The 25,640-nt window shown below is 35.4% G+C and overlaps 1 protein-coding gene across 1 annotated transcript in view; it reads right to left on the bottom strand.

Annotated features, from left to right (window-relative positions):
• Ada3 (transcriptional adaptor 3) overlaps positions 1 to 25,640 on the bottom strand; it is a 244,258-nt gene that overhangs the window by 29,926 nt on the left and 188,692 nt on the right. The window contains exon 9 of the mRNA XM_090410059.1: positions 22,423 to 22,539. Within this exon, the coding sequence (XP_090266185.1) occupies positions 22,423 to 22,539 (117 nt within the window). The remainder of the gene's footprint in view (positions 1 to 22,422; positions 22,540 to 25,640) is intronic.

Genomic DNA, 25,640 nt, shown 5'->3' with positions numbered 1-25,640 from the left:
ATATAATCTGCTAGATCATGCCTGGAAAAAGTAGGAATGCAGTGGTGCACAGGGGAGAAACTGTTGAGGTGCACAATGGACAGGAGACCAGATCCTTTCCATTTGAAATAATGTGACAAATTGGAACATGAGACATGATAATTAGTTAAACATAATATGGATTTCACTTATGTAAATATTTTATTGGCATCAAATTTTTGGTATAATATCAAGGGCATTATCAGTATGACTTTCAAATTAACATACACTGGTAGATTCAACAATGAAACACATGAACTGCACGTACATGATGTAGAGTGTCATGGTGTAAATACATTGATTCTAGTAAAAATTACTTTAACAAGAGATTAAAATAATTAATTAAAAAAAGAAAAATTAAAATAATTCTCGAACTTGTGAAGAAGAACAATTCCTATCAGAGGAATAATTTAAGTCAATCATTTCTATTTAGATTCAGCTGATGTAGCAAGGTTTCACAACTTTCTTTGTAGAGACATTGTAGGAGATTATTACTTTTATGGAGAACATTAATTTTCTTCAAAAGGATCCAGTGTCTGGTGGTGATAGCATGTTCTGCAAGTCCTGATTGTTCTGGCCCATGCAACTTAATGTTCATCACAATGCACAACTGCAGATCTACCTGTTTGACTAAAATACGATAATCCACACTGGCAAGGAATTTGATACACTCTACTGTGGGCTAAAGGCAGAAGCTCTATAGCTGTGTTTAGAAAAGTAGATATCTTGTCGATAGGACAGAAGGACAAGTGTCCTTCTGCCTATCGACAAAATATCTATTTTTCTAAACACAGCTAGAAATAAGCTTCCATTCATTTACAAAAACTTAAATTATCCCTCTTATGGGAAATAGTTCTTTACAAGTTTCAGAATATAATTTAATTTTTTATATATTTTTAATGCATTTTATTTTTAAATCTCTCATTATTAAAGTTACTTTTACTAGAAACCTAATGTATTTAGACTATGACAATCTACATCATGTTTGTGAAGTTTCATTGTTGAATCTTCTGGTTTCTGTTCTTGTTGTATGAGTCATACTGAAGATGCCTTTAATATTAAGGTAAAAATTTTATGCCAATAAATATTTTTCTAAGTTAAATCTGTATTATGTTTAATTAACTTTTTGTTTGGAAGGGCATGTCTGAGTCTTTCACCCCAAAATGCAGGTCTCAACTCTCCTTTACAGAACTCAACTATGCAAATCATCACAAATAATTTCAATAACATTTCAAATAAAAAAAAAATCTTCCTCAGAAAATAATATTAAAATAATACCCCACTCCCCAGCAAAACAAATAAATTTCTTCATTACCATAAGACTATTACACTTTTTTTATATTTTATATATAATCTTTGTCAAGTAGCTTTATTTTATCCTCCTACATGTTTCACCAATGGTTACCCAAAAAGACTCTACAACAAGATTCTCTTTACTGATATACCACATCGACAACGTGATGACGTCCAATACATCAGTACAATTACGATTCCTTTTGTCAGCAACCTTTCCAAAAAATTAGCTAACCTTTTAAAACCACATAAGATCAGAGTGGCATTCAAACCAATCAACACTATTCGGAAATTTTTAAGATCGCCAAAAGATCCTCACCCATTCTACAAGTACTCTGGAGTATATAATATACCTTGCTCACGTGGTATTAGTTACGTAGGTCAGACCTCTAGAAGCTTTGAAACGAGAAAGAAAGAACACATAGGATATGTCAGAAATAACAGACAAGACATTTCAGGCCTTTCATGCCACTTTGCCTCTACTAACCATCACAATGAGTGGGATAAGAGCCTTATGCCATACATAGAAGATAACTACCATTCAAGAACCTTTAAAGAAGCAGCTACAGTCGCCCGCAAAACTGAAAACCTAAACAAGAATCAAGGTCTAATTTTACCAGAAATTTGGAAAACTTTTATCAGATCATTAAACATCAAAGAAATGAACTTTCATAACAATTACGTCATGAACCATAACGAATAAATCACATTAACAAGACACTCACATTGTCATGCACAATACCAATTTTTTGTATGAATTAGAACCATCAGTTATAACTTAGTCTGTAACCTTCATTTTAGCTTACTAGTTTGTATTCCCTGAGGATGTCAATAGAAAAAATTGGCGAAACATGTAGGAGGATAAAATAAAGCTACTTGACAAAGATTATATATAAAAAAAGTGTAATAGTCTTATGAATAATTGTCAAGAAAAAATTCAACATAATTCTTCATTACCACTTCTGATCTAAACTCTTATGTAAATAATGTGCACAACCACTTAGGCATATAAATCCAAATTGTATTTTCTACAGAAGCTCAACAGATCTAACGTCATTCCTGTAGAGGTTTCTGTGGTTAAGAAGTTCAATATAATTATTCCAGTTTTGTGACCACATGTTTATTAAAGAAAACCGTGTGTGAGGGACAGAATGAGCATGAACCACAGAACGCGACAACAAATAGCATCTCCAACTAACACGCATTAACAGTTGTATAGATCTGTTATTCGGTTTTTTAATGAACTGTTTAGATGTTCACAATACCAACAAATGAACTAATTTTTGTAATTTCTAGTAGTTTGTGCTTTAAACTTTTAGTTCTCTTTACCCCTGAAGATATTAGTCTGACGACTAACGAAACTTGTCGGGCATTGTTTTTAGTACTTGTTTAGTTTTATAAACAGTATTCTTTAATAAACATGTGGTCACAAAACCAGAATAGATCTAACATCATATCAGAGAATACCAAATCTTGAATCTCCTCTTTTTCATTTTGTTGTGGCTCAAAATTTCCTTGTCCTCCATTTCAGCTATATTCATTTGCTGCCAAATTCTGGTAACCACTGAGCTACTGATTTTCTGTAATCCATATATTCAAATGGTGAGTTTATCTTCATAGGGATGCTCACAACTCAAATTAAACTGCCTTTTCTTTAATTCCACTGATTAAGATGGAACAAATGCCAAGGCATTTGCTATCAGCAATGATCCAACACAAATTATCCATCTATCCATGAGAATATTAGATAATTCTTTTCATCCAACATTCCTGATCTCTTCTTAACTAGTTCTCCTTCCAAATATATCAAGGATGCCAGCTCCACTCTTGTTGGCTCAGACTATAACCTCATCCAAGATTCCTTTTTTTCTATAGAACATCCTTCATCCAGCCAATCTCCTTGTGTTCTCTAGCACTACAATGCTACCAAAGCACTACAAATGGTGCCAAATGGGACAACCTTTGTGATTTTTATTTTTCCTTTCCTTAGGTTGATTACTGCAAAATTATGTTTCATACACCTCACTAAATTAATGACCGAAATAATTCTTACTGAAATGAAAGTCTCTGTCCATTTTGTTCAACACTTCAGATTATTATCCAAGTTGCATTTTTTAATGAATGTGCCAAAGGAGTTAAGTTAAAAATTTGACATATGATTAATAACTTTAAACCTAAATTCCAGCTTCAAACTCAGCCAGCAATGCTATGCAACAGCTACAAAAATAGCTTTGTCAAATATAAATCAAATTTTGAATGGGCAAAGTACAGAAAGCTTGCTTCTTGCAAAAATGGCAGTTGAGTCTCTTAATCTCCCTTTACCAAGGCCAAACGATGCAATAATTTTTGCCATATCTTTCTACCTCTTTTACATTCAACATGGTACAATTTTAACATCATACAAAGACAAAACTGACCTCTTAGCATTCTTTCCCTCCAATTCGTTGCTGTAGGGATGACTGAGGCAAAGTGTTAATTAACAGGCAGACTAACAGAGAACAACCGGATCACTCTGATATACAGCAATTTCTGTTATTGAGGGAATTTCAAAAGAATAAAAAAACTCAAATACTGATTAAAGACCATATCTAAACTAATATTCAAACTAACTTCCTTGAAGTTCGGAGTAATTACTTTGAAAAATTGCTAAATGAAACAAGCAGTGATGACAGCAGTGGTAAAAAACACTGACCAGACATGCAGACAGGAATACATATCAATACTTGAAGTAAAAAAAGCCATCAAAAGCCTCAAATGTGGAAAGGCAGCAGGAGTAGATGATATTCGACCAGAAATGCTGAAGTATGGTGGTATAAAAGTCTTACAATGGCTGCACTGCATACTTCAGAAGGCCTGGACAGAGGGACGAATTCCCGATGATTGGAGTAGAGCTCTCATAGCACCCATATATAAAAAGGGAAATAAAACTGAATGTGAGAATTACAGAGGTATTTCTCTACTGAGTGTTCCTGGCAAGATCTATGCAAGTATACTTGAGAAACGGTTGAGAAGAATTGTGGAAGAAAAGCTTGGTGAAGAACAAGCTGGATTCAGGCCAAACAGAGGCTGTTAGGGTCATATCTTCACTTTATGACAAATAGTTGAGAAATCATGGGAATATAACAAAGAACAGTATTTAAGTTTTGTCGATCTGGAAAAGGCATATGACATGGTGCCAAGAGAGAAGCTATTTGAAACGCTATAGTTATATGGTGTCAATGGGACATTATATCAAGCAATACTTAGTCTTTATTTGAGTTGTAAGTCAGCAGTTAGAAGTGAAGGAAGTACAGGAAGATGGTTTAATGTTAAATCTGCTGTGAGACAAGAATGTACATTATCCCCTCTGTTATTCATTATCTATATAAATCACACTATGAAGGAAAGTGGTATTAAACATGATATCAAAATTGGAGATGATAATGTCAGCTCTTTGCTTTATGCGGACGATGTTATACTTATCAATAAATCTGCTATAAGTCTGCAAGATTCCTGACTAAATTGAATAACTGTTGTAATAGATATGGTATGAGGGTCAGCAATAAAAAGACAAAGACAATGAAAATAGGCAGAATCGTTGAAAATTTCAACTGCTTTGTGAATAGAGAACCTGTGGAACAAGTAAAACATTTCAGCTACTTAGGCACAATTTTTAGTGAAGATGATAAATTAAATATGGAAATAGACAACAGAATCAACAAAGCTGGTATGATAGGAAGTCAACTGAATAAATTCATATGGAATAAGAGAGAAATTAGTTGGAACACTAAATTAGCTGTATACAAGACAGTGCAAATTATGGATCTGAGAGCTGGGTCAGAAGTAAAACACTTGACCAAAGACTAGAGACTGCAGATATGAGTCCTGAGAAAGATTAGAGGCGTGAACAGATGGCATCAATGGCAATATCATATTAAAAACAAGGATATTAGGAAAGAACTTGACTTTGTCAGCATCCAGGAATGTGTTAGCAGAGCTAATCTCAGGTGGTATGATCACTTAAATAGAATGGGCAAGGAAAGATTAGCAAAACAAGTGTTCTCTGCCAGTTTGGCAGGAAAACAACCCAGAGGAGGACCAAGATATAGGTGGATTGATACGGTACAAAGTGCCTTAGATGATAGAAATATAAGATCCGATATTGTTGGAGTCTTGACAAGTAACAGATCGATTTGGAGGGAAATTGCAGATATGAAGTTGGTAATGATGTAAATTTTTCATGTAGTACTATCATATCCTGTACACTCTTTGAGGATACATGGCAGGAATTTGATGATGACTTCCCTTATTTGCTTTCCTAAAGATAAAACCCAACTATTATCAGTATCAGAAGTAAATACAATAGATTGTCAATGTACAGTCTGATAGATCTACAGCTAAACAAAGCAGAACACTGAAACATTTATGAATCAATACATAAAAATGGAATAGCAGACCATAAAATCGACATTCTTCATACAGTAAGATGAAGAAAAACCATAATTCTAAAAAGACCACTTCAAAAGTAAAAGGCTCTAAGGGAATCAAGCATATGCACTATTCCTGTGCTTTAATACTGTAATTAAATAAATATTGCTGTATAAACTGCCAAAGATTTGGGAGATTGTCAACCTCTGTCAAAAACAACAAAATCAATCACCCATATCTGAATGGTATAATCAGAACATTAGAATGCTATAACAACTGGATAGAAATTTTGTGTTCTTATTCAATTATACATTGTGATTAACCAAGAAATTGCTTTAGATATATTATTATTGAACCCCCATGGAGTCATAAGACTCATCATGGAGACCCAAACTATCAACAAAATATCTATCATATTTCTGCTTGAAATCATTAAAAAGCACTCGCAACTGACTCAGGCAACCCATTGAATTCATTCACTACTTTCCAAGTGAAAAATCTAGCCTCATACTCTAACACAACTTCCAGGGATGACCTACTCTTCTACCTCCTCTAGCAAAATGCTAAAAAACATTTCCCCTACATTATATAAAATTCTTTAAGTAACTTAAATGTTTCTATCACATTCCCCTTTTTTTGCCTATTATATTTTGCCAACTTTTACAATCCACAATCTATCCTCATAGGAAGCATCCCACAGACCACTCACCATCTTGGTCACACCTCTGAATCCTCTCTATCACTTCCTCATCTCCAAGAAACTCTGGTGACCAGTCCTGAGCACAGTAATCCAGATGTGGCTGTATCAAGGCTTTAAAAAGAAAAATGATAACTCCTTTATCTCTTCTTGTTAGTGTGTCCTGTGAACTCCTCTGCCTACTTTAGCAATATGCTCTCTAAACTTCAGCTCTCTATCTACTACTATCCCCAGATTGCTGGCTTCATCAATTTCTTGGAGTACAGTTCCCTCAATGTGGTACACAGCATGTAATCTGTGTCCCCAAAATGCATAACTTTACACTTTTTCCACATTAAATTGACATCCATCATGTTTTGCCCATACTGTCAGCCTATTTAAAATTATCCTGCAAGATCTCTACATCACCTTAATTAACTATTACTCTTGGCAGTTCTTTTCCACTTGGTTAGACTATAATAAATTTAGTTTAATCCTATATCCAAGTGTAAGCAAACAAAGTTTGCACCTGAAGTATCTTCAGGACTGAGGCAACTAGTGGTAAAGGTGGACCAAGGTCTCATCACTAATTGTCTTAGTATCTCCCATAATGCAAAACACATCTCCTTTCAGACATGTATAATGCTCTGCATTAAGGGATGGGCCACTACCCAAACCGGTTTCAACCTTCATTGAGGTCTCGTCGAAATTGTAAAGTAACCAAAAATAACTGTACATTTAATAGTTCATTTATAGACAATAGGGAGAGGCTAATCCAATGAACTAACAATGTTGATCAGGTGATTCATATATGTAGCTGGAATACACGAGGTTTGATGAAACAGCAAATCATCTTGTAAAATTTGTTGCGCATCATGTTATGTCTATTTCTCTGGTTTATGTATATTTCGCTTTGTTTTCTAAGAATTTTCTTTTGTTTAGTGAGACTCAGTATACATTTTACGCAATAATAGGATACATAATATTTGATCATTATTGGAACTATTCACACTTAGTGTCAGCAGATCTTCTATCTTAGAAATAGTAGATATCTCACACATGCTAGTATTTTCTTGTAGATCAACAACTTCTTATAATACACAGAAGTATTCATTTTTATTCAGGAATAGATAAATTTTTACTATGTCTGTTGTTTCCAAAGACTAGAATAAAAATACCATTAAAAAAACCATTCTAACCTCAATAGATGCTATACTGCACAAGCAAGAAAAACAAGTGGCTTTGTTTATCACTAAATATAGTAAACAAACATTTAACATCTGCGTACTATATTTAGGAACAATTGGTGTAATTAGAGACAACTCAAATGACACTCTTAATGGAAAAACATTCCTCTCCAGCAGACTGTGCTGCATGCATGCATCAGACACAATAACCAATCACAGTCACTAGGTGCTATTGTCTCAGCGCTCATTCTGACTTGCCTTCTGAGCAGTTTAAAACTACTGGAAGGCTACGAATTTGACTTGCTGTGGATATGTATGTCTGATCAAAGGGCTCAAAGGTGTATGTATTTTGAACTCACACCAGGGCTATTAATGCAAAGGTGATGCAATGTTTACGTGTCGAAAAGTGTCCTCTTCGTGAAGCATTAGTATATCGTGTTTAATTTCAGGAATCATGCAAAGCCAGGAAACAATTAGGGGAGTGTTTAACATAAATAAATGCAAATATATAATATTGTTAATATTGATATTCCATTAATGTGCACTGCACACTTGGAATATTTGCCCGATATACACATACATACACATCAGGGACGAATATTCCAGGTGTGCTAGGTTGCGGTGCTCATCCACGAAATATCAGTATCACCGATATTATATTTTTGCATTTATTCCCGTTAAAGTCTAACCTGATTGTTTGCAGACTTTGCGTGATTCCTAAAATTAAACACAATACACTATGCTTCATTGCCCTCTTCACGAGGATAATGAAGCATTAGTGCTTCATGAAAAGGGCACTTTTCGACACGTAAACATTGTGTCACATTCGTGTTAATAATAGCCCAGGTGTGCTTTCATCTTATGAATTTGACCCGCTGCGTAATGCCTTATGCATTACGCAGCGGGTCAAATTCGAAGGCAAGGCTGTGACCAGCAGACTTAGCAGCTGTGATTGGTTATTGTATCAACCAATCCAATTGAACATTGTCACTTGTCAAGAGTTGAGCACTTTCTCTATCCGATGGCTGTATTACAAACAGCTGTTATACGTTTTCTAGAACTGAAAATTTGAAAGTGGATGTTAGGAGAAAAAACCTAAATGTTTCTCTTGCTTGTGCAGTATAGCATCTGTTGAGGTTGCAAAGTTTTTTAACGGTATAGAGACATTTTAATTAAGATGAGCGCTGATACGCTATGCACTCTCAAAACTTTCATACATCGATAAAAATGCAATTATACAGTCATGTGTGTCTGCAGAGGGGCAAACAGGGCACTCCCCCCAGGGATCAAGTAAAAAATTCCACAAATTATAATCTTAAAAGTGATTGAGACATGTAACCTTACACCCTTGACCATGGGACGCTTTTTCTGTCTTAAAATTTTATTATGGGTGGGCCAGTTTTGGTCCACAGCGGGATGGCCATTGAACACGTTTTACTGCAGCAATAAAGCATGTTCCGTTTTTGGTTCATCAATTGGTGGTTTACCAATTAAAAACAGTTTTCAATTGGTAAACAACTGACTGCTATATGTACCTTGTATTCCCATTTCTTTAATTTGCTTGCTTCTATGCACGCATGGTGTTATTTTCAGTACGAAATATCTGTACCTTCATTTCATTAAAGTTAATTACTGTGGTTATCGTGTAATTTATATATAGTCATGCTACACCTTTAAATATCAGGAATGGCAACTTTGAAGATTAGGAATATTAGGTGTTTTTTTTTGAGTAATGAAAGGAGTTAGAGGATTTTACTATTAACATTATTATTATTATTGTCATCGACATCATTAAATGACTCAGTGAAATGTGGACCTGATCATAGGATGCCACATCATAAATATAATCTACCACTCCCCAATCCACCCTTCTTTACACAACCCATTAAACGTATTTGATCTGTGGCTATTTTCGAACTGATTCGGCTTCTTTGTGGGAGTGAGAAAACCAAAACTTTCAGAAAGGAGAAATTCTGCTACTTTTGTCTGAGGCAGGCTAGCTGCATTATTAGGACATTGGAACAGATATCTTTCACAAGGTCTTGTCTTTATAGAGGAAATTAATTAAGTAAGAAATGATTCGGAAAAACTCTGCTTCTATTGCAATCATTCTCATGGAAAGGCTTAGACGTTGGTTATACATTCTTACTAAATAGCTTAAGGAAATTAAAACGTACAATAGAATATAAATTAAAATAAATTTTAATATACTTCCAATATTTCGGCAACGTCACGTTACCATTATCACAGGAACTTAAATACAAGACACATGCACACGAGCACAACACACAGCAAATGAGGAACGAAGCAGGAAGCTATTCTTTCTCCTAAAAGTCCTGATGGTGCCCCCTAGCAGGCAATGTTGGTATTCTTGGCAGATTGTGCTGAAGGTCTTCTGGTGTAGTTTTCCAAATTTGGGGCAGTCTCATGCAACCAAATTTGTTGAGGTTTGGATTGTTTCTTAGGGCTGAGGCTGATTCCATGAATAGCCTTTTGTATTTGAATTTACTACAGTGTATTATCATGGCTTTCTTCCACTGTATTCTATGGCGGGTATCCAGCGCATGGTCTGCAAGACCAGAGTAGTTGTATTGGTGAAAACAGATGTAGTTCTTGTGTTCTGAAATTCTGATATTAGCTGTCCTGCCTGTTTGGCCAAAGTAGGACAGTTTACAACTTCAAAGGACTTGATATACACCAGGTAGGTCTAAGGGGGGGGGGAGGAAGTTGGTCTTTAGTGGAGTGGATAAGGGATGCGTTTTTTATAAGGTCTGTAACAAGAAGTTAAGTCATGTTTTTTTAGGATTTTTTGTAATTTTTAGGGATATAGGGAATGGTGATGGATTTAGAGTAATCCTTGTTGTAAAGCTGGGAAGGAGGTTGTGGTTTATTGGTTTCAATATTTTTGGATTTTTTTTTTTTTTGATTCTTTTTTAAAAATAAACTTACACTTAAGACTAGACTAAACACTTTGTTTGCACAATGACAAATTGTTCATAGCCAGTTTCTCTCTCTGTCAAGGCCCTTTTCTGAAGATATATGACTTTATACTTCATTTTCACAGGATCCTTTTTCTTCACTCATGTAGCACACATTTAATTCTTCCTGACTCAATTCTGTCTCCTTTCCAGTAGAAATAATAGTTAGATCCGGCGTCCTTAATACAGATGAAACTTCCTAATCAGAGTTTTCTCGAACGTTCCTTTAGAACGTAAATAGCAATTTCTTTTTCTATTCACTACTAATGCTTATTGACAATCTTAACTCTTCCATTTAAAAAAACTTACAGTTCTATGATTCCCTTTTCGGAATCTCCTATAAATCTTCCAATTAACGTTTCCTCCAATATTCCTTTTAAAACGCCTATAGCAATATTTCCCTTTTATTTATCAATACTTATTCCACTTTGAAACTTAATAGTTCCATGATTTCTTTTTCGGAATATACTATTAATTTTCCTCTGACTGTCACATAAAAAAAAACTCAAGTTCCTTTGAATCTAAATATCTGCCGGCCTGTGTTCTAATTTTCTTCCGAACGCTACCTTGTTTTCTCTCCTATTGCTTCGATACCAAACTTGTCAGCTGTCAATCACACATTAAACTTCTCAGCGAGCATGCGCACTCCATGAAAGTGGCAAGCGAGAAACTAGGTATAATGGCACACATTGTCTCCGTTAGCGACAAGACAGTGTCTTCATGAAACACAAAACTTAATATTTTAAATTACAATAAATTTGTTTAAAGTAACACAACTATTCAAATCCAGTAAGTACATAAATTTTTAACTGCTTTACACATCATTTTTGTCAAAACAATTTGAATAACAGGCACATCGCAAGTGCCGACAATGCGTGTTATGCAAACAAAACTAATAAACATACTAACATAAACAATACGTAAAAATATTCAGAATTTTAAATTATGAATATTTTTACAGTATCCCGTATTCAGTTTGTGTCATAATGTCTTCAGCAGGTATTCTTCTGGGCAAAATAGTGAAGTTGTGGCCACGTGAGAGAGCATCAAGTGATTCTGGTTTCAAACTGATTGACGAAAGGTTGACTACCGTGTCGGTAGGAAATTGTGGTTTGGAGTTTGAGTTCTTTTTTAAATTCTCAAATTTTTTGATGTGTCATTCCCATACTTTTTTAAATTCCTTAGCAGTGCACGAGATATCCTATAAAATAGACTAAATCTCATGGTTTAAGGTGCTGGAAAGCTCATCTTCGAGTGCCTGGATAGCTGAATTAGCGTCAATAAGGGAATGGCGAGTAGCGACGATTTGTTCCCTTAATAAAGCCTGGCTGGCACAGTTATAAATACGGAGAGCCTTTTGGGAAATGAAACGGTGCTTGAATTTGACACAGTTTGGGATTACCTGGTTATCCCGGCAGCGTATTAGGAAAGCGGGACGATTCGGTTGTCTTGATAGTTTCAACTTCATTTTACCGTATGGCGGGCCTTACGTGTGATTGAATCTTCATGGATTATCGTGATACTCGTGGAAAGACTTAGATGTTGGTTATACATTTTTACTAAATACCTTAAGGAAATTACAACGTACAATAAAATATACATTAAAATAAATTTTAATATTCTGTTGCTTAGACACACTAGTCACCTGCCAACCTGATGGAACCTTGGTTTTCTCAGTTTATAGAAAACCCACCCATACAGGCAGATACATTCACCAACAATCCCCCCCTCCCACAACAATATGGAGTCATTAAGACACTACACAACAGGGCTAAACATCTGTTCCAATGACAATGCCCTAACCACAGAACTAAACCACATTCTCAACACTTTCTTAGCCAATGGCTACACCCCAAAAATATCCAAAAAATATTGAAACCAATAAACCACAACCCCCCCCTCCCATCCTTTACATCAAGGATTACTCTAAATCCATCACCATTCCCTATATCTGAGACACCTTGGAAAAAATTACCCCCCCCCCCCCCCAGACCTACCTGGTGATTACCAAGTCCCTTGCGGTTGTAAGCTGTCCTACTTTGGCCAAACAGGCAAGACAGCTAATATCAGAATTTCAGAACACAAGAACTACATTCGTTTTCACCAATACAGCCACTCTGGTCTTGAGTGACCATGCACTGGATACCCACCATAGATTACAGTGGAAGAAAGTTACGATAATACACCGTAGCAAATTCAAATACGAAAGGCTATTCGTGGAATCAGCCTTAGCCCTAAGAAACAATTAAAACCTCAACAAATTTGGTTGCATGAGACTGCCCCAAATTTGGGAAACCTATATCAGAAGACCTTCAGCCCAATCTGCCAAGAATACCAACATTGCCCACTAGGGGGCACCATCAGGATTTTAGGAGAAAGAATAGCTTCCTGCTTCGTTCCTCATTTACTGTGTGTTGTGCTTGCATGCACGTGTCTTGTATTTAAGTTCCTGTGATAATGGCAATGTGAAGTTGCCAAAATATTGGAAATGTATTAAAATTTATTTTAATGTATATTCTATGTTACGTTGTAATTTCCTTAAGCTATTTACTAAGAATGTATAACCAACATCTAAACCTTGATGTTGGTTATACACAAGAATGACGATAATCCATGGAGATTTCATCGCACGTAAGGCCTGCTACGTCATTACGGTAAAATGAAGTTAAAGCTTTCAAGACAACTGAATCGTCTCGCTTTCCTAAAACGCTGCCAGGATAACCAGGTAATCCCAAACTGTGTCAAATTCAAGCACCGTTTCATTTCCCAAAAGGCTCTCTGTATTTATAACTGTGCCAGCCAAGCTTTGCTCACGGTACAAATCGCCGCTACTCGCCGTTCCCTTATTGACGCTAACTCAGCTATCCAGACACTCGAAGATGAGCTTTCCAGCACCTTAAACCACGAGATTTGGTCTGTTTTATACAACATCTCGTGCACTGCTGCTGATAAAGAATTTAAAAAACTACGGGAACGACATATCAAAAAATTTGAGAATTTAAAAAAGAACTCAAACTCCAAACCACAATTTCCTACCGACACTGTAGTCAACTTTTCGTCAATTAGTTTGAAACCTCAAGCACGCGATGCTCTCTCGAATGCCCACAACTTCACTATTGTGCCCAGAAGAATACCTGCTGAAGACATTATGATACAAATTGAACACGGGATATGACACCTTCCAAACCACGTCGCCAACGATATTAGACTGATGTGGCTTGTGTTCTGACCAAAGCAAAACCACCAAAAACCAACTTGCCCAGTAAGGAAATTTAATCTCTGCAAGAATTTAAGAAAAACAAGGAAATAATAATCACCAAAGCTGATAAAGGGAACGCCACTGTATTACTTAACCAAAAGGATTACACAGGTAAGCTGAATGCTCTATTGTTAGATCGGGCTACTAACCTCCATATCGAGTACAATCCCATCAACACCTCCACAGGCTCCTCAAGAAGTTCACTTCTTGGCTTATAGAAGTCACTAACAAATTAAAACCACTTAACTCAATATCCCCCCCCCCCATATATGTGTATGTGGACTCCCAAAAATACATAAAGAAAATGTGCCATTACGTCCCATAGTGGATGGCATTGATTCCCCTACATACAAACTAGCTAAACATTTGGCCAAAGCCCTCACACAGTATTCTGGCAACACACCTTCACACATAAAAAACTCAGCCCACTTCAAAGCCAGCATAGAAAACCTTACACTCAAACACACTGACGTAATGGTCAGTTTTGATGTCTTCTTCTTATTCACAAATGTCCCATTCAAAGAATCCTTAGAGCTAATCCAAGCTAAATTTCCTCCCGATATCACAGCCTTATTTCAGTTCACAATGAACTCAGGCTATTTTGTTTGGCAAGGAAAATTCTACAAACAAATAGAGGGGACACCCATGGGTTCTCTACTCTCCCCACACTTGGCCAACTTTTATATGGAGACTTTTGAACAGAAAGCCTTAAACTCTGTCCCACAAAAACCAACCATATGGATTCGCTATGTTGATGATGTGTTCGCTATTTGGTCACATGGCTCCGATGCACTCCTCTCCTTCCTAACAAACTTAAACAACCAACACCCCAGAATCAAGTTCCCCTGGAAGAAGAAAAAAAACAACTGCCTTCCTTTCTTAGACACACTGGTCACCTGCCAACCTGATGGAACCTTGGTTTTCTCAGTTTATAGAAAACCCACCCATACAGGCAGATACATTTGCCAACAATTCACCCCCCCTCACAACAATATGGAGTCATTAAGACACTGCACAACAGGGCTAAACTTATCTGTTCCAATGACAATGCCCTAACCACAGAACTAAACCACATTTTCAACACTTTCTTAGTCAATGGCTACCCCCCCCCACCAAAAAAAATCCAAAAAATATTGAAACCAATAAACCACAACCCCCTTCCCCGCTTTACAACAAGGATTACTCTAAATCCATCGCCATTTCCTATATCCGAGGCACCTTGGAAAAAATTACAAAAATGCTAAAAAAAATGACTTAACTTCTTGTTACAGACCTTATAAAAAACTGGCATCCATTATCTGCTCCACTAAAGACCAACCTCCACCCCCATAGACCTACCTGGTGTATACCAAGTCCCTTGCAGCTGTCCTACTTTGGCCAAACAGGCAGGACAGCTAATATCAGAATTTCAGAACACAAGGACTACATCCGTTTTCACCAATACAACTACTCTGGTCTTGCAGACCATGCGCTGGATACCCGGCATAGAATACGGTGGAAAAAAGCCACGATAATACACCGTAGTAAATTCAAATACGAAAGGCTATTCATGGAATCAGCCTCAGTCCTAAGAAACAATCCAAACCTCAACAAATTTGGTTGCATGAGACTGCTCCAAATTTGGGGAAACTACACCAGAAGACCTTCAGCACAATCTGCCAAGAATACCAACATTGCCTGCTAGGGGGGGGCACCATCAGGACTTTTAGGAGAAAGAATAGCTTCCTGCTTCGTTCCTCATTTACTGTGTGTTGTGCTTGCATGCACGTGTCTTGTATTTAAGTTCCTGTGATAATGGGAACGTGACGTTGCCGAAATATTGGAAGTGTTGGATTCTAAATATGTAGTAATTTGAGTAATTAATATTTGCTTCAGGATCCAACATGATCTTCCATCACATAAGCTAAACTTGTAATTATTTAATGTAAATCACTTGTTTATAATTTAATATTCATATAATTACTTTTAATTTTATCTAATATTTAATTATTTAATCAAGAATATATGTATTAATCGTAGAAAAACTCTGTGTTAAAATATTATCAAGCTATTTAGCTTATTTCTATGTTAATATAGAATTTATATTTGATAATTTATCTGCACATTAATTGAAATGTAAATATTCTCTATTTATTCCTGTTGGTAGAAGTTTAACGTTATGCAATAGCTCAATTTTATTATATTTTGTTTGGTTGTCATGGAGACGTATGTAAGAGAGCAAGCGTGAGTTTGGAATAGTACATGAGGGAGAAAAGCTGAAAGTTCAGTTAAAGAGATCACGAGAACAATTTAAGCGGGAAGGATGGATATAAAAAGGAAGAACGCTGAAAATATAGATTAGAGAGAGAGAGAGAGAGAGATAGATTAGAGAGCGAAAAGAGAGAGATTGGCATTCGGTTGGAATCGGAGTATTCAGCATTCGGGGAATCAGGGTGCGATATTAGAGACTCGGCAAGTCATTCAAGCAGCTAATTTAAGTCTACTAGTCGAGAAGCAGTTAGCTAATAAGTTGTAGAATAACAATTATAGCTACGGAAAACAGCTAAGAGACTATTAAATAGACTAGCGATACTTGAGTTGAGATTTAATTTCAGTGCCGACCTTTCAAGGACATACGGAACCTTGAAGCAAAGCAAGAAGTTACTAGAGATTAGTAGAGGTTGTAAAGTTGAAGTTTACCGTTAGCTGTGTTTAGAATTATAGTGCCTAAAGAATTATTTGAATGCAGGAGGAATGAACAACTGTGCATATAAAACCTCAAGATAAGGAATTATTGTGTATTGCCTTAATTCATGAGTGATCAGTAGTACTTCATGCAAGAACGTCTGATTATGTGTATTGTGACTGATGATTAATTCAGTTATTGCTTAGAAGATTTATTTTAATGAGTGCTGTATACTGCTTAAAGTGTTTACAATTACAAAAAAAATGTTCGCATAAAGGTAGATGAAGAAAGAAGATTATCGGTAAGATTATTCCAACCGTTAATATTCCTATGCAGAGAAGTGTGTGAGTTTCATCCTAGAATTTCCTTATACTAACAGTAACTATTGTGGAAGTTAGCTAAAGTGTAAATTTAAAAGTGTTTGTTTGTGAAGAGGTATTACTGCAATTTTTGTTATATTTGGATTAAGATTATTCCAACCGTTAATATTCCTATGCAGAGAAGTGTGTGAGTTTCATCCTAGAATTTCCTTATACTAACAGTAACTATTGCGGAAGTTAGCTAAAGTGTAAATTTAAAAGTGTTTGTTTGTGAAGAGGTATTACTGCAATTTTTGTTATATTTGGAACTTAAGGAACTGTGAGAAGACTGTGTTATAGAGATAACAGATTTCCGTTGTTTGAGGTGTATGACTGAATTTATCAGAGAAGTTAAAATGTTTGTAATATCTTAATTAGTGATTTGAACTTAAGTGTAAAATTTGTGATTCAAAAATTAAATGTTTGTTTTTGTTAATCAAAAGATGTATTTTGCCTAAATCTCTTTTACTGCACCATTCATAAAATATTCGAACCAAAGCGGGTAAATTAAGTAAGTTAAATATACTCGGCCAGTATATATAATAACAACATATAAAGGAAGGGTAGTTGAGAGTTGGTTTATCTTCAATTCTTGAACTAATTCAGATATAAAGTGACGCAGTTTTTAAATATAAATTTTCTTTATATTTGAATTAGAAATCAACTTACAACTTATCAATTAGTTAAAAACATCGTAATAGTAATCATGTTGGATCCAAAGTATAGATTGAGAAGAAGAAGGATCCAACAGAAGTGTCTTAAAATTTATTTTAATGTATATTCCATTGTACATTGTAATTTCCTTAAGCTATTTAGTAAGAATCTATTGCAATCCGAATAACTATTTATCCTATTGTCAGCTCTGGATCAGGAGGAATATACATCTGCAGCAAAAATACTTTGTTAAACAAGCAGTTCGTCAGTTTTATTTATTTATTTTTTAGATAGAAAAGCACATTATCACAGCTTGGAGATCTGGCATATTAAAACAGTTATACAACTTTTATCTTAGGAAATACCTCCCTCTTTTTATTAAAAATTTAACTATGAATGAAACATTTTCAGACAGGGGTATCATCTACACTTCTTCAGTCAATTTACCAAGAAGAAGGAATCTAGTAGAGTTCTATGTATCTTTTGGTGTGAGAATTTGACCCACATTTATCATATAATATAGCATTTAATTAGATGCAGTAAGAATTAGATTAGTTTATCAAAGTTAACTTAATAAAAAAAAAACATCATTAACTACAGCCTGGGGATTTTAGCATCTTTTTTCAATCATGTAATATGAGGGAAAGACGTGATGTAAGACTTTAATCATCATGCTTCCTAGAAGCTTGCATATATGAATGCATTTACATACAGTAAATTTTATACAGAATAGCTGTATCTAAAATGCTTTGATAAGGATTTTTTTGGCAGTTTCATAATGGCTCATTCACATTAAGTATATGTAGAGACTTCTGAACATATTAAATCGCAGTGTAGTACAAATGGCAAATTAATTACGTAATTATGTCATGACATATCTGTCAAAACTGAGATTAACTTTTAATCTGACAAAACTGAGTTTAACAGACTAAATGAGATTAAGGGCAATTCAGATTTCAGACGTAAAATTTGAATCATCTGAATCTAAAAAATTATATTTAAACTTCATATACATTTATTTTATATGATTATATATGCAAACTTTAACTGTTTACTTGCAATGAAACAGAGGTTCCCAGCCTTATATGCATTGTCTCATTTCAAAATTTTTCATACATTTTATACCCTACTTCCATCATCATCATCAAATTCCTGCCATGTACCCTCAAGGGGTGTACAGGATATGATAGTACTACATGAAAAATTTACATCATTACTAACTTCCTATCTACAATTTTCATCCAAATCAGTCTGTTACTTGTCAAGACTCCAACATTATCAGATCTTACATTTCTATCGTCTAAGGCACATTGTACCATATCAATCCACATATATCTTGGTCTTCCTCTGGGTCGTTTTCCTGCCAAATTGGCAGAAAAACTTGTTTTGCTAATCTTTCCTCGCCCATTCTGTTTAAGTGACACATACCACCTGAGATTAGCTCTGCTAACGCATTCCTGGATGCCGACAATGTCAAGTTCTTTCCTAATATCCTCGTTTTTAATATGATATTGCCATTGATGCCATCTGTTCACACCTCTAATCTTTCTCAGGACTCTCATATCTGCAGTCTCTAGTCTTTAGTCAAGTGTTTTACTTCTCGCCCAGCTCTGATCCATAGTTAAAATTGGCATGAACACTGTCTTGTATACAGCTAATTTAGTGTTCCAACTAATTTCTCTCTTATTCCATATGAATTTATTCAGCTGACTTCCTACCATACCAGCTTTGTTGATTCTGTTGTCTATTTCCATATTTAATTTAATCATCTTCACTAAAAATTATGCCTAAGTAGCTGAAATGTTTTACTTCTTCCAAAGGTTCTCCGTTCACAACGCAGTTGACAATTTCAATGATTCTGCCTATTTTCATTGTCTTTGTCTTTGTATTGCTGACCTTCATACCATATCTATCACAACAGTTATTCAATTTAGTCAGGGAATCTTGCAGGCTTGTAACGGATATATTTAGAAGTATAACATCGTCCGCATAAAGCAAAAAACTGACATTAACATCTCCAATTTTGATATCGTGTTTAATATCACTTTCCTTCATAATGTGATCCAAATAGATAATGAATAACAGAGGGCATAATGTACATCCTGGTCTCACACCAGATTTAACATTAAACCATCTGCCTGTATTTCCTTCAATTCTAACTGCTGACTTACAACTCAAATACAGACCAAGTATTGCTTGATATAATGCCCCATTGACACCATATAACCGTAGCGTATTGAATAGCTTCTCTCTTGGCATCTTGTCATATGTATTTTCCAGATCGACAAAACTTCAATATAGATCTTTGTTATATTTCCATGCATTCTCAACTATCTGTCGTAAAGTGAAAATCTGATCCTGACAGCCTCTATTTGGTCTGAATTCAGCTTGTTCTTCACCAAGCTTTTCTTCCACAATTCTTCTCAACCGTTTCTCAAGTATACTTGCATAAATCTTATCAGGAACACTCAGTAGAGAAATACCTCTATAATTCTCACAATCAGTTTTATTTCCCTTTTTATATATAGGTGCTATGCGAGCTCTACTTTAATCATCGGGAATTCGTCCCTCTGTCCAGGCTTTCTGAACTATGCAGTGCAGCCGCTGTAACGACCATGCTTCAGCATTTCTGGTTGAATATCATCTACTCCTGCTGCCTTTCCACATTTCAAGCCTTTGATGGCTTTTTCTACTTCAAGTATAGATATGTATTCCTGACTATATGCCTGTCGAGTGTTTTTTACCACTGTACTATCACTGCTTGTTTCATTTAGCAATTTTTCGAAGTAATTACTCCATACTTCAAGGATATCTTTTTTCCCCGTTTTCATGTCACCTTTATCATCTTTAACTCCTTTTACAGCACTCTTTCCTCCATTTCTAAGCTTCTTCAACAACCTCCAGAATATCTTACCACTTTCTTGATATTTATTTTCTATGTTCTTGCCAAAGTCCTCCCATGACTTTTGTTTAGCTAGTTTTACACAGTGTTTAGCTTTCTTACATTTGTCTCTATATCCTCTAAGAGCACAAGATGTCTTATTTGCCAGGAACTTTTGATATGCTTTCTTCTTTTCCTTCACTGCCTCTTTAACTTCCTGTGTCCACCATGGAGTCCTGATTTTTCTATCCTTGCAGACAACCTCACCACATGCCTCTCTGGCAGAATCAATCAATGTTTTCTTCAGAGCTAGCCACCGAATCTCTGAGATCTGATTCCTGTTCTCAAACTCTTTCATTTTTTCTTGAATAATGTTTGTATATTTTAGTCTACAGTTCCCATCTGAGAGCTGCTCAACTTTTATTCGTTTTAAAACTTTCTTACACGTTCTTCTTTTCAATATGAAATTAAATTTTATCCTGCTTAAGACTAAATGGCGATCACTTCCAATTTCAAATCCTCTGTACACTCTAGTGTCCTGCACCAGAGAGAAAACATCACCATCAACAATAATATAGTCAATGAGACATTTCTTATTCCTTGTCTCTTCTCTCCATGTGTATTTGTGCACATTTTTATGTTAGAACATGGTGTTAGTAATAATAAGTCCATGTCCTGAGCAGAAATCCAACAGGTATTTTTCATTATTATTAGCTTTGCTCTTTTCTCCAAATTTTCCCAAAATATTTTTGTTTGTCTGACAATCATTTCCTACTCTGCTATTTAGATCCCCAACAAGGACCAACTTTTCCATTTTCATTGTGTCAGTTGCTTTCTCTAAAGCATTAAAAAATTCCTCCACTTCTACCTTAGTAGAATGTTCTGTGGGACCATAGGCACAAATAAGTCTCATTGTCCAGTACCCCATTCTCATATTTGCCTACATCACTCTACTTGAGACTGCCTGCCATTCAAGAAGATTAGCCTCATATTTAGTGTTGAATACTATGGCTACTCCTTCTTTTCCTTGATTGTTATTGCCTGAATATAACATTTTGTATTTATTGCTCAGAAAGATCTCACCAGTTTTTGTCTTTTTTGTTTCGGTCACCCCCATTATGTCGATCTGGTACTTATCTAATTCTTCAACTAGCTCCATTTCTTTGCCATTCAGACTTCTTATGTTGACAGTACCGATCTTTAACTCTGGTGATGTTGAGTTGAGGTGTGATTTCAGATTTGTTCCAGTAGCTGACTTTTCGCTGTTTGCCCGGTTCCCTGGTGAAATCAACGGGGGGCCTTGTTTAATTGAGTGACGCTCCAGCCGGCATGAAATTTTGTCATGTTGTACTGCCATTTTGTATTTTGGTTTAAGCCAATAAGAATACAATTTGGTCGGCTAAATCCCAAATTGCCAGCCCATCCTCGTTCGTTCAGTATTCAGGTAGATACCCAACAGGGTGTACCACGAGAAGGTGAGGATCGGACATTAGGTCAGAAGCCCTGGTCGATTCTCCGCATTCCTTTAAAGGCTATGTGGAGGTCTCCTCTCAGTTATATAGCTTTGACTCTTAACCCTACTTCCAAAAGAGTGCAAATCAACTGATCTCATGTGAAAATTAGCTATGAGTATACGTCTCTTTTTTAAAAAACATACACTAAATATAAATTTTTAATCCATAGTGCTGCAGTAAAGAACTGGCTTATATGTTACATTATCGATGAATTTAAATCTTAAAAATACATTTAAAATTTTATAAAAACATATACTGTCATATAAGTAAACAATAGTAAATAAGAAGAATTCTAAAGTATGTATGAAACAAAGCATTATGAATACTAAAGCAAACTGTAGCTGAAGTCAACTGCTTTCATCACACAAATGGTTAGTCTTGCTTCACACACACACACACACACACTATTTACTTTTATGCACAAACTTTTGTTTGCTTATGCTTGGGTAAACTATGGATGAAAAGAAAATAATTTCTTCTCCAGTATTACTTTACAACCCAGTTTAAAATATCTGGATTAAATGGAAATACCTTGTTCTTCTAATTCTCTGCGTATTCGTTTTTCTAACTGCACTGTATTTCCAATGTTCAAAGATTTAATAAAATTTCCTTTCGTTGGTGGAGGACTGGAGTTGACATCAGTACTATCTAAATAATGATAATTATAATTAGGCCAATATTCGTTAATTTAGAAAAACAATCCTAGATTTAAGAATTGTTTGCTAACAAATTTTAAAGAAACAAGCATCAACCAAACTGCATTCTGGATTTCAGCGAAACTATAGACACACATGACGGGACTATTAGATAGGCAAAGTGGATATTAAATGCAACATTATTTCAAAGCCAAATGTTTGTAGCAACTATGAAAGTTTTGTGATGGATTATGATCACAAATGTGAGCTGAAACAATGCTTTCTTTCTCTCTCTCTCTCATGCAAGCTGACATGAGAAAGAAAAAAACTGCTTTTCTTTCTCTTGTCAACTTGCATAATGCTTATTTAATATTTCAATCTGATTTGTTTTGTTTATATAACCTCATCTGTGTCTGTAGAAATAAAAGATATGATAACACTTGATCAAACTTAATAAACAATATCGATAGCTTATTTCATTATGAGGATGTAAACTGCTATTTTCTAAGCAATATATTTATTAAGGTGCTTCTTAAAAATAGCAAAGATTGAGTGTTTTGAATTTCATATAAGGCACCTGCTCATTGTTTTCACAATTATATGAAAAAAAAAAAAGTATGAAAATCAGAAATTACTGTCCACTTTTAGAACTTTGAGCAAATTTTCTTTCTATTTTTTATACACTGTCTGCAAATGGAGGGAGGACTGACATTGTATTCTGTGGGACTGTGGCCTAGGTTCTTAATTGATGGGATTAGTATCATCACTGCTTTCTGATCACTAAGTTTGGCAATGTCAAGGCTAGATGCCAAACTATCACCAACAATCATTTTTATTTCACGTTTCAGCCATGATCCTGAAGATGATGGCTTGACTTGTTCATTACAAGAATCATTTCCCTCACTAGATGATGATGGATGAAAGTGGCATTGAAAGTGGTTAACTATCTCTTTCTAAACTTTTTTTTTTTTGCTTCTCTGTTGTGACTTCTTTATTTCTTTTCAAGTGCCGTGCATATACTTCCCATTTTGCCTCGGCAACCTTTTTTTACTTTTTATACCAACAGGGATTCCTAATCTTCAGGAATTTTTATCATGTCCAAGGTATTAGCATGGGCTATGTCAAAGAGATCGAGACTTTCGTTCCACTTGTTCTCCTTCTTCATTAACACCTTTTAATGCTTCGCCTTGTTCTTGCTCTTTCCAAAACTTTCTCATTCTCTAAATATGCCTTCAACTTTCTCCATGATATGCTTTTTCAACTTGATAGGTATTCTTGGCTTTTTACAGATCAACAAAACATTCGTGGAATAGGCTGACTCCCTTGTTTGTTTAACTACCTTTTTTTTTTTGTAATTAAAGAAAAAATGCCATTGACTTCTTTTGTAGAAGAGAGCTTGAATGGGACAATGTGACTGGCATCTATCCATAAGCCATATTTGTCTTTCGGATGGCAATGCTGCTTACTGATGAGCTTGTCATTTTTATAATGTAACCAAAGATGTTAGAAGTTTTTTTCCACTTGGTTAGACTATAATAAATTTAGTTTAATCCTTTATCTAAGTGTAAGCAAACAAAGTTTGTGCCTGAAGTATCTTCAGGACTGAGGCAACTCATGGTAAAGTGGACCAAGCTCTAATCACTCCTTATCTTAGTATCTCCCATAATGCAAAGCACATCTCCTTGCAGACACGTATAATGCTATGCATTAAGGGAAGAACGGTCACAACCCAGACTGGTTTCGACCTTTATTGAGGTCTCGTCAGTGGGAGCCAGACCCAGAGGTGGTGATACCAAGGTGGAAGCAATGGAGAAGTCTTTGTTTGCTTACACTTGGATAAGGAATTAAACTAAATTTATTATAGTCTAACCAAGTGTGAAAAAACTTCCAACATCTTTCTCTAAATCCAGAGTAATTTAATAATAAGGTGAGACACCTTTTGGCAGCTTGTATAGGTAAATATGACTACGGTGCAGGGAGGATAGATGGAACCTTTTGTTCCATCTATCCTCCCTGAAAATTCAACTCGTGTTACATTCTATCCTTGTACTATATCATTTTTCAGTCAACCAGGTCTGAATAATTTTGATAAGAGCATTGAAAATATTTTTCAATAAGGATAAGAACATTAAAAATATTTTTTTCCCTTAAACTAGCTTGACTTAAAAGTAACTTAATCATATATTAGAAAATTATTATTCTTGTTATTATTGAAAGAGACTTCCATGGAGTCAGGGACTTATCGAGGAAGGCCACCAATTACCTGCACCAGCTGTCACATCCGTTCTTGAATTCATTCACACTACCTGCACTTGCCACCTCCAAAGGCAATCCATTCAATCACACACCATACAGTCCTTTGCACCCTCTCTCTCTCTCTCTCAACTGTAACAGAATCACCATGAAACTAGGAGACCAGACCTACATGCAATGGTTCAAGGAGAGGGTAAACAGAGTGTAAAGAGGCAAATGACTTCCGTATCTTTACATGTCAGAGTTCGTTTTAGCATTGCAATTATCCTCTGAGTCTCACTTGAAATCTTTGCTATATGGCACTTGAATTTCAACTTCCTATCTATTAAAACTCCAAAATCCCTAACCTGATCAGTTTCTTCTAGCATAATCCCACCACTATAATATGCCATTGGATATCATTACATCAAAGTGCATGACTTTATATTCACTAACATTGAACTGGCAGCCATTTTTATATGCCAACAGTTCCAGCCTATTGAAATCAATCTGTAAATACTGCATAATAGCTGCATTTCTGATTCCTCTGCTTATCTTTGCATCATCAGAAAATAGCTATATATCTCCTGTCAAATTCTTCCCAATATCATTAATGTATAGATTGAATAACAATGGACCAAGGACTGATCCTTGTAATACACCACTGGTTACCATAAATCTTGCAGACTCACATCCCCCATATACCACTTTCTGATATCTATTATTCAGCCGTCCTCTTATCTGTGCTAATATTTTATAATGCAATTCCATATTCTCCAATTTATGCAACCATCTTCCATGCGGTATTCTGTCAAAAGCCTTAACAAAGTCCAAAAGTACCATAGTGCATCCATTCCCCTTACCTAACTCAATGGTAACTTT

This window comes from Typopeltis vanoorti, chromosome 20, assembly GCF_054136105.1.
Source record: "Typopeltis vanoorti isolate ZY-2024b chromosome 20, IOZ_Tvanoo_1.0, whole genome shotgun sequence".
Classification (NCBI taxonomy): domain Eukaryota; kingdom Metazoa; phylum Arthropoda; class Arachnida; order Uropygi; family Thelyphonidae; genus Typopeltis; species Typopeltis vanoorti.
Note: the sequence above shows the minus strand (reverse complement) of the source record. Positions and strands in the feature narration are given on the sequence as shown.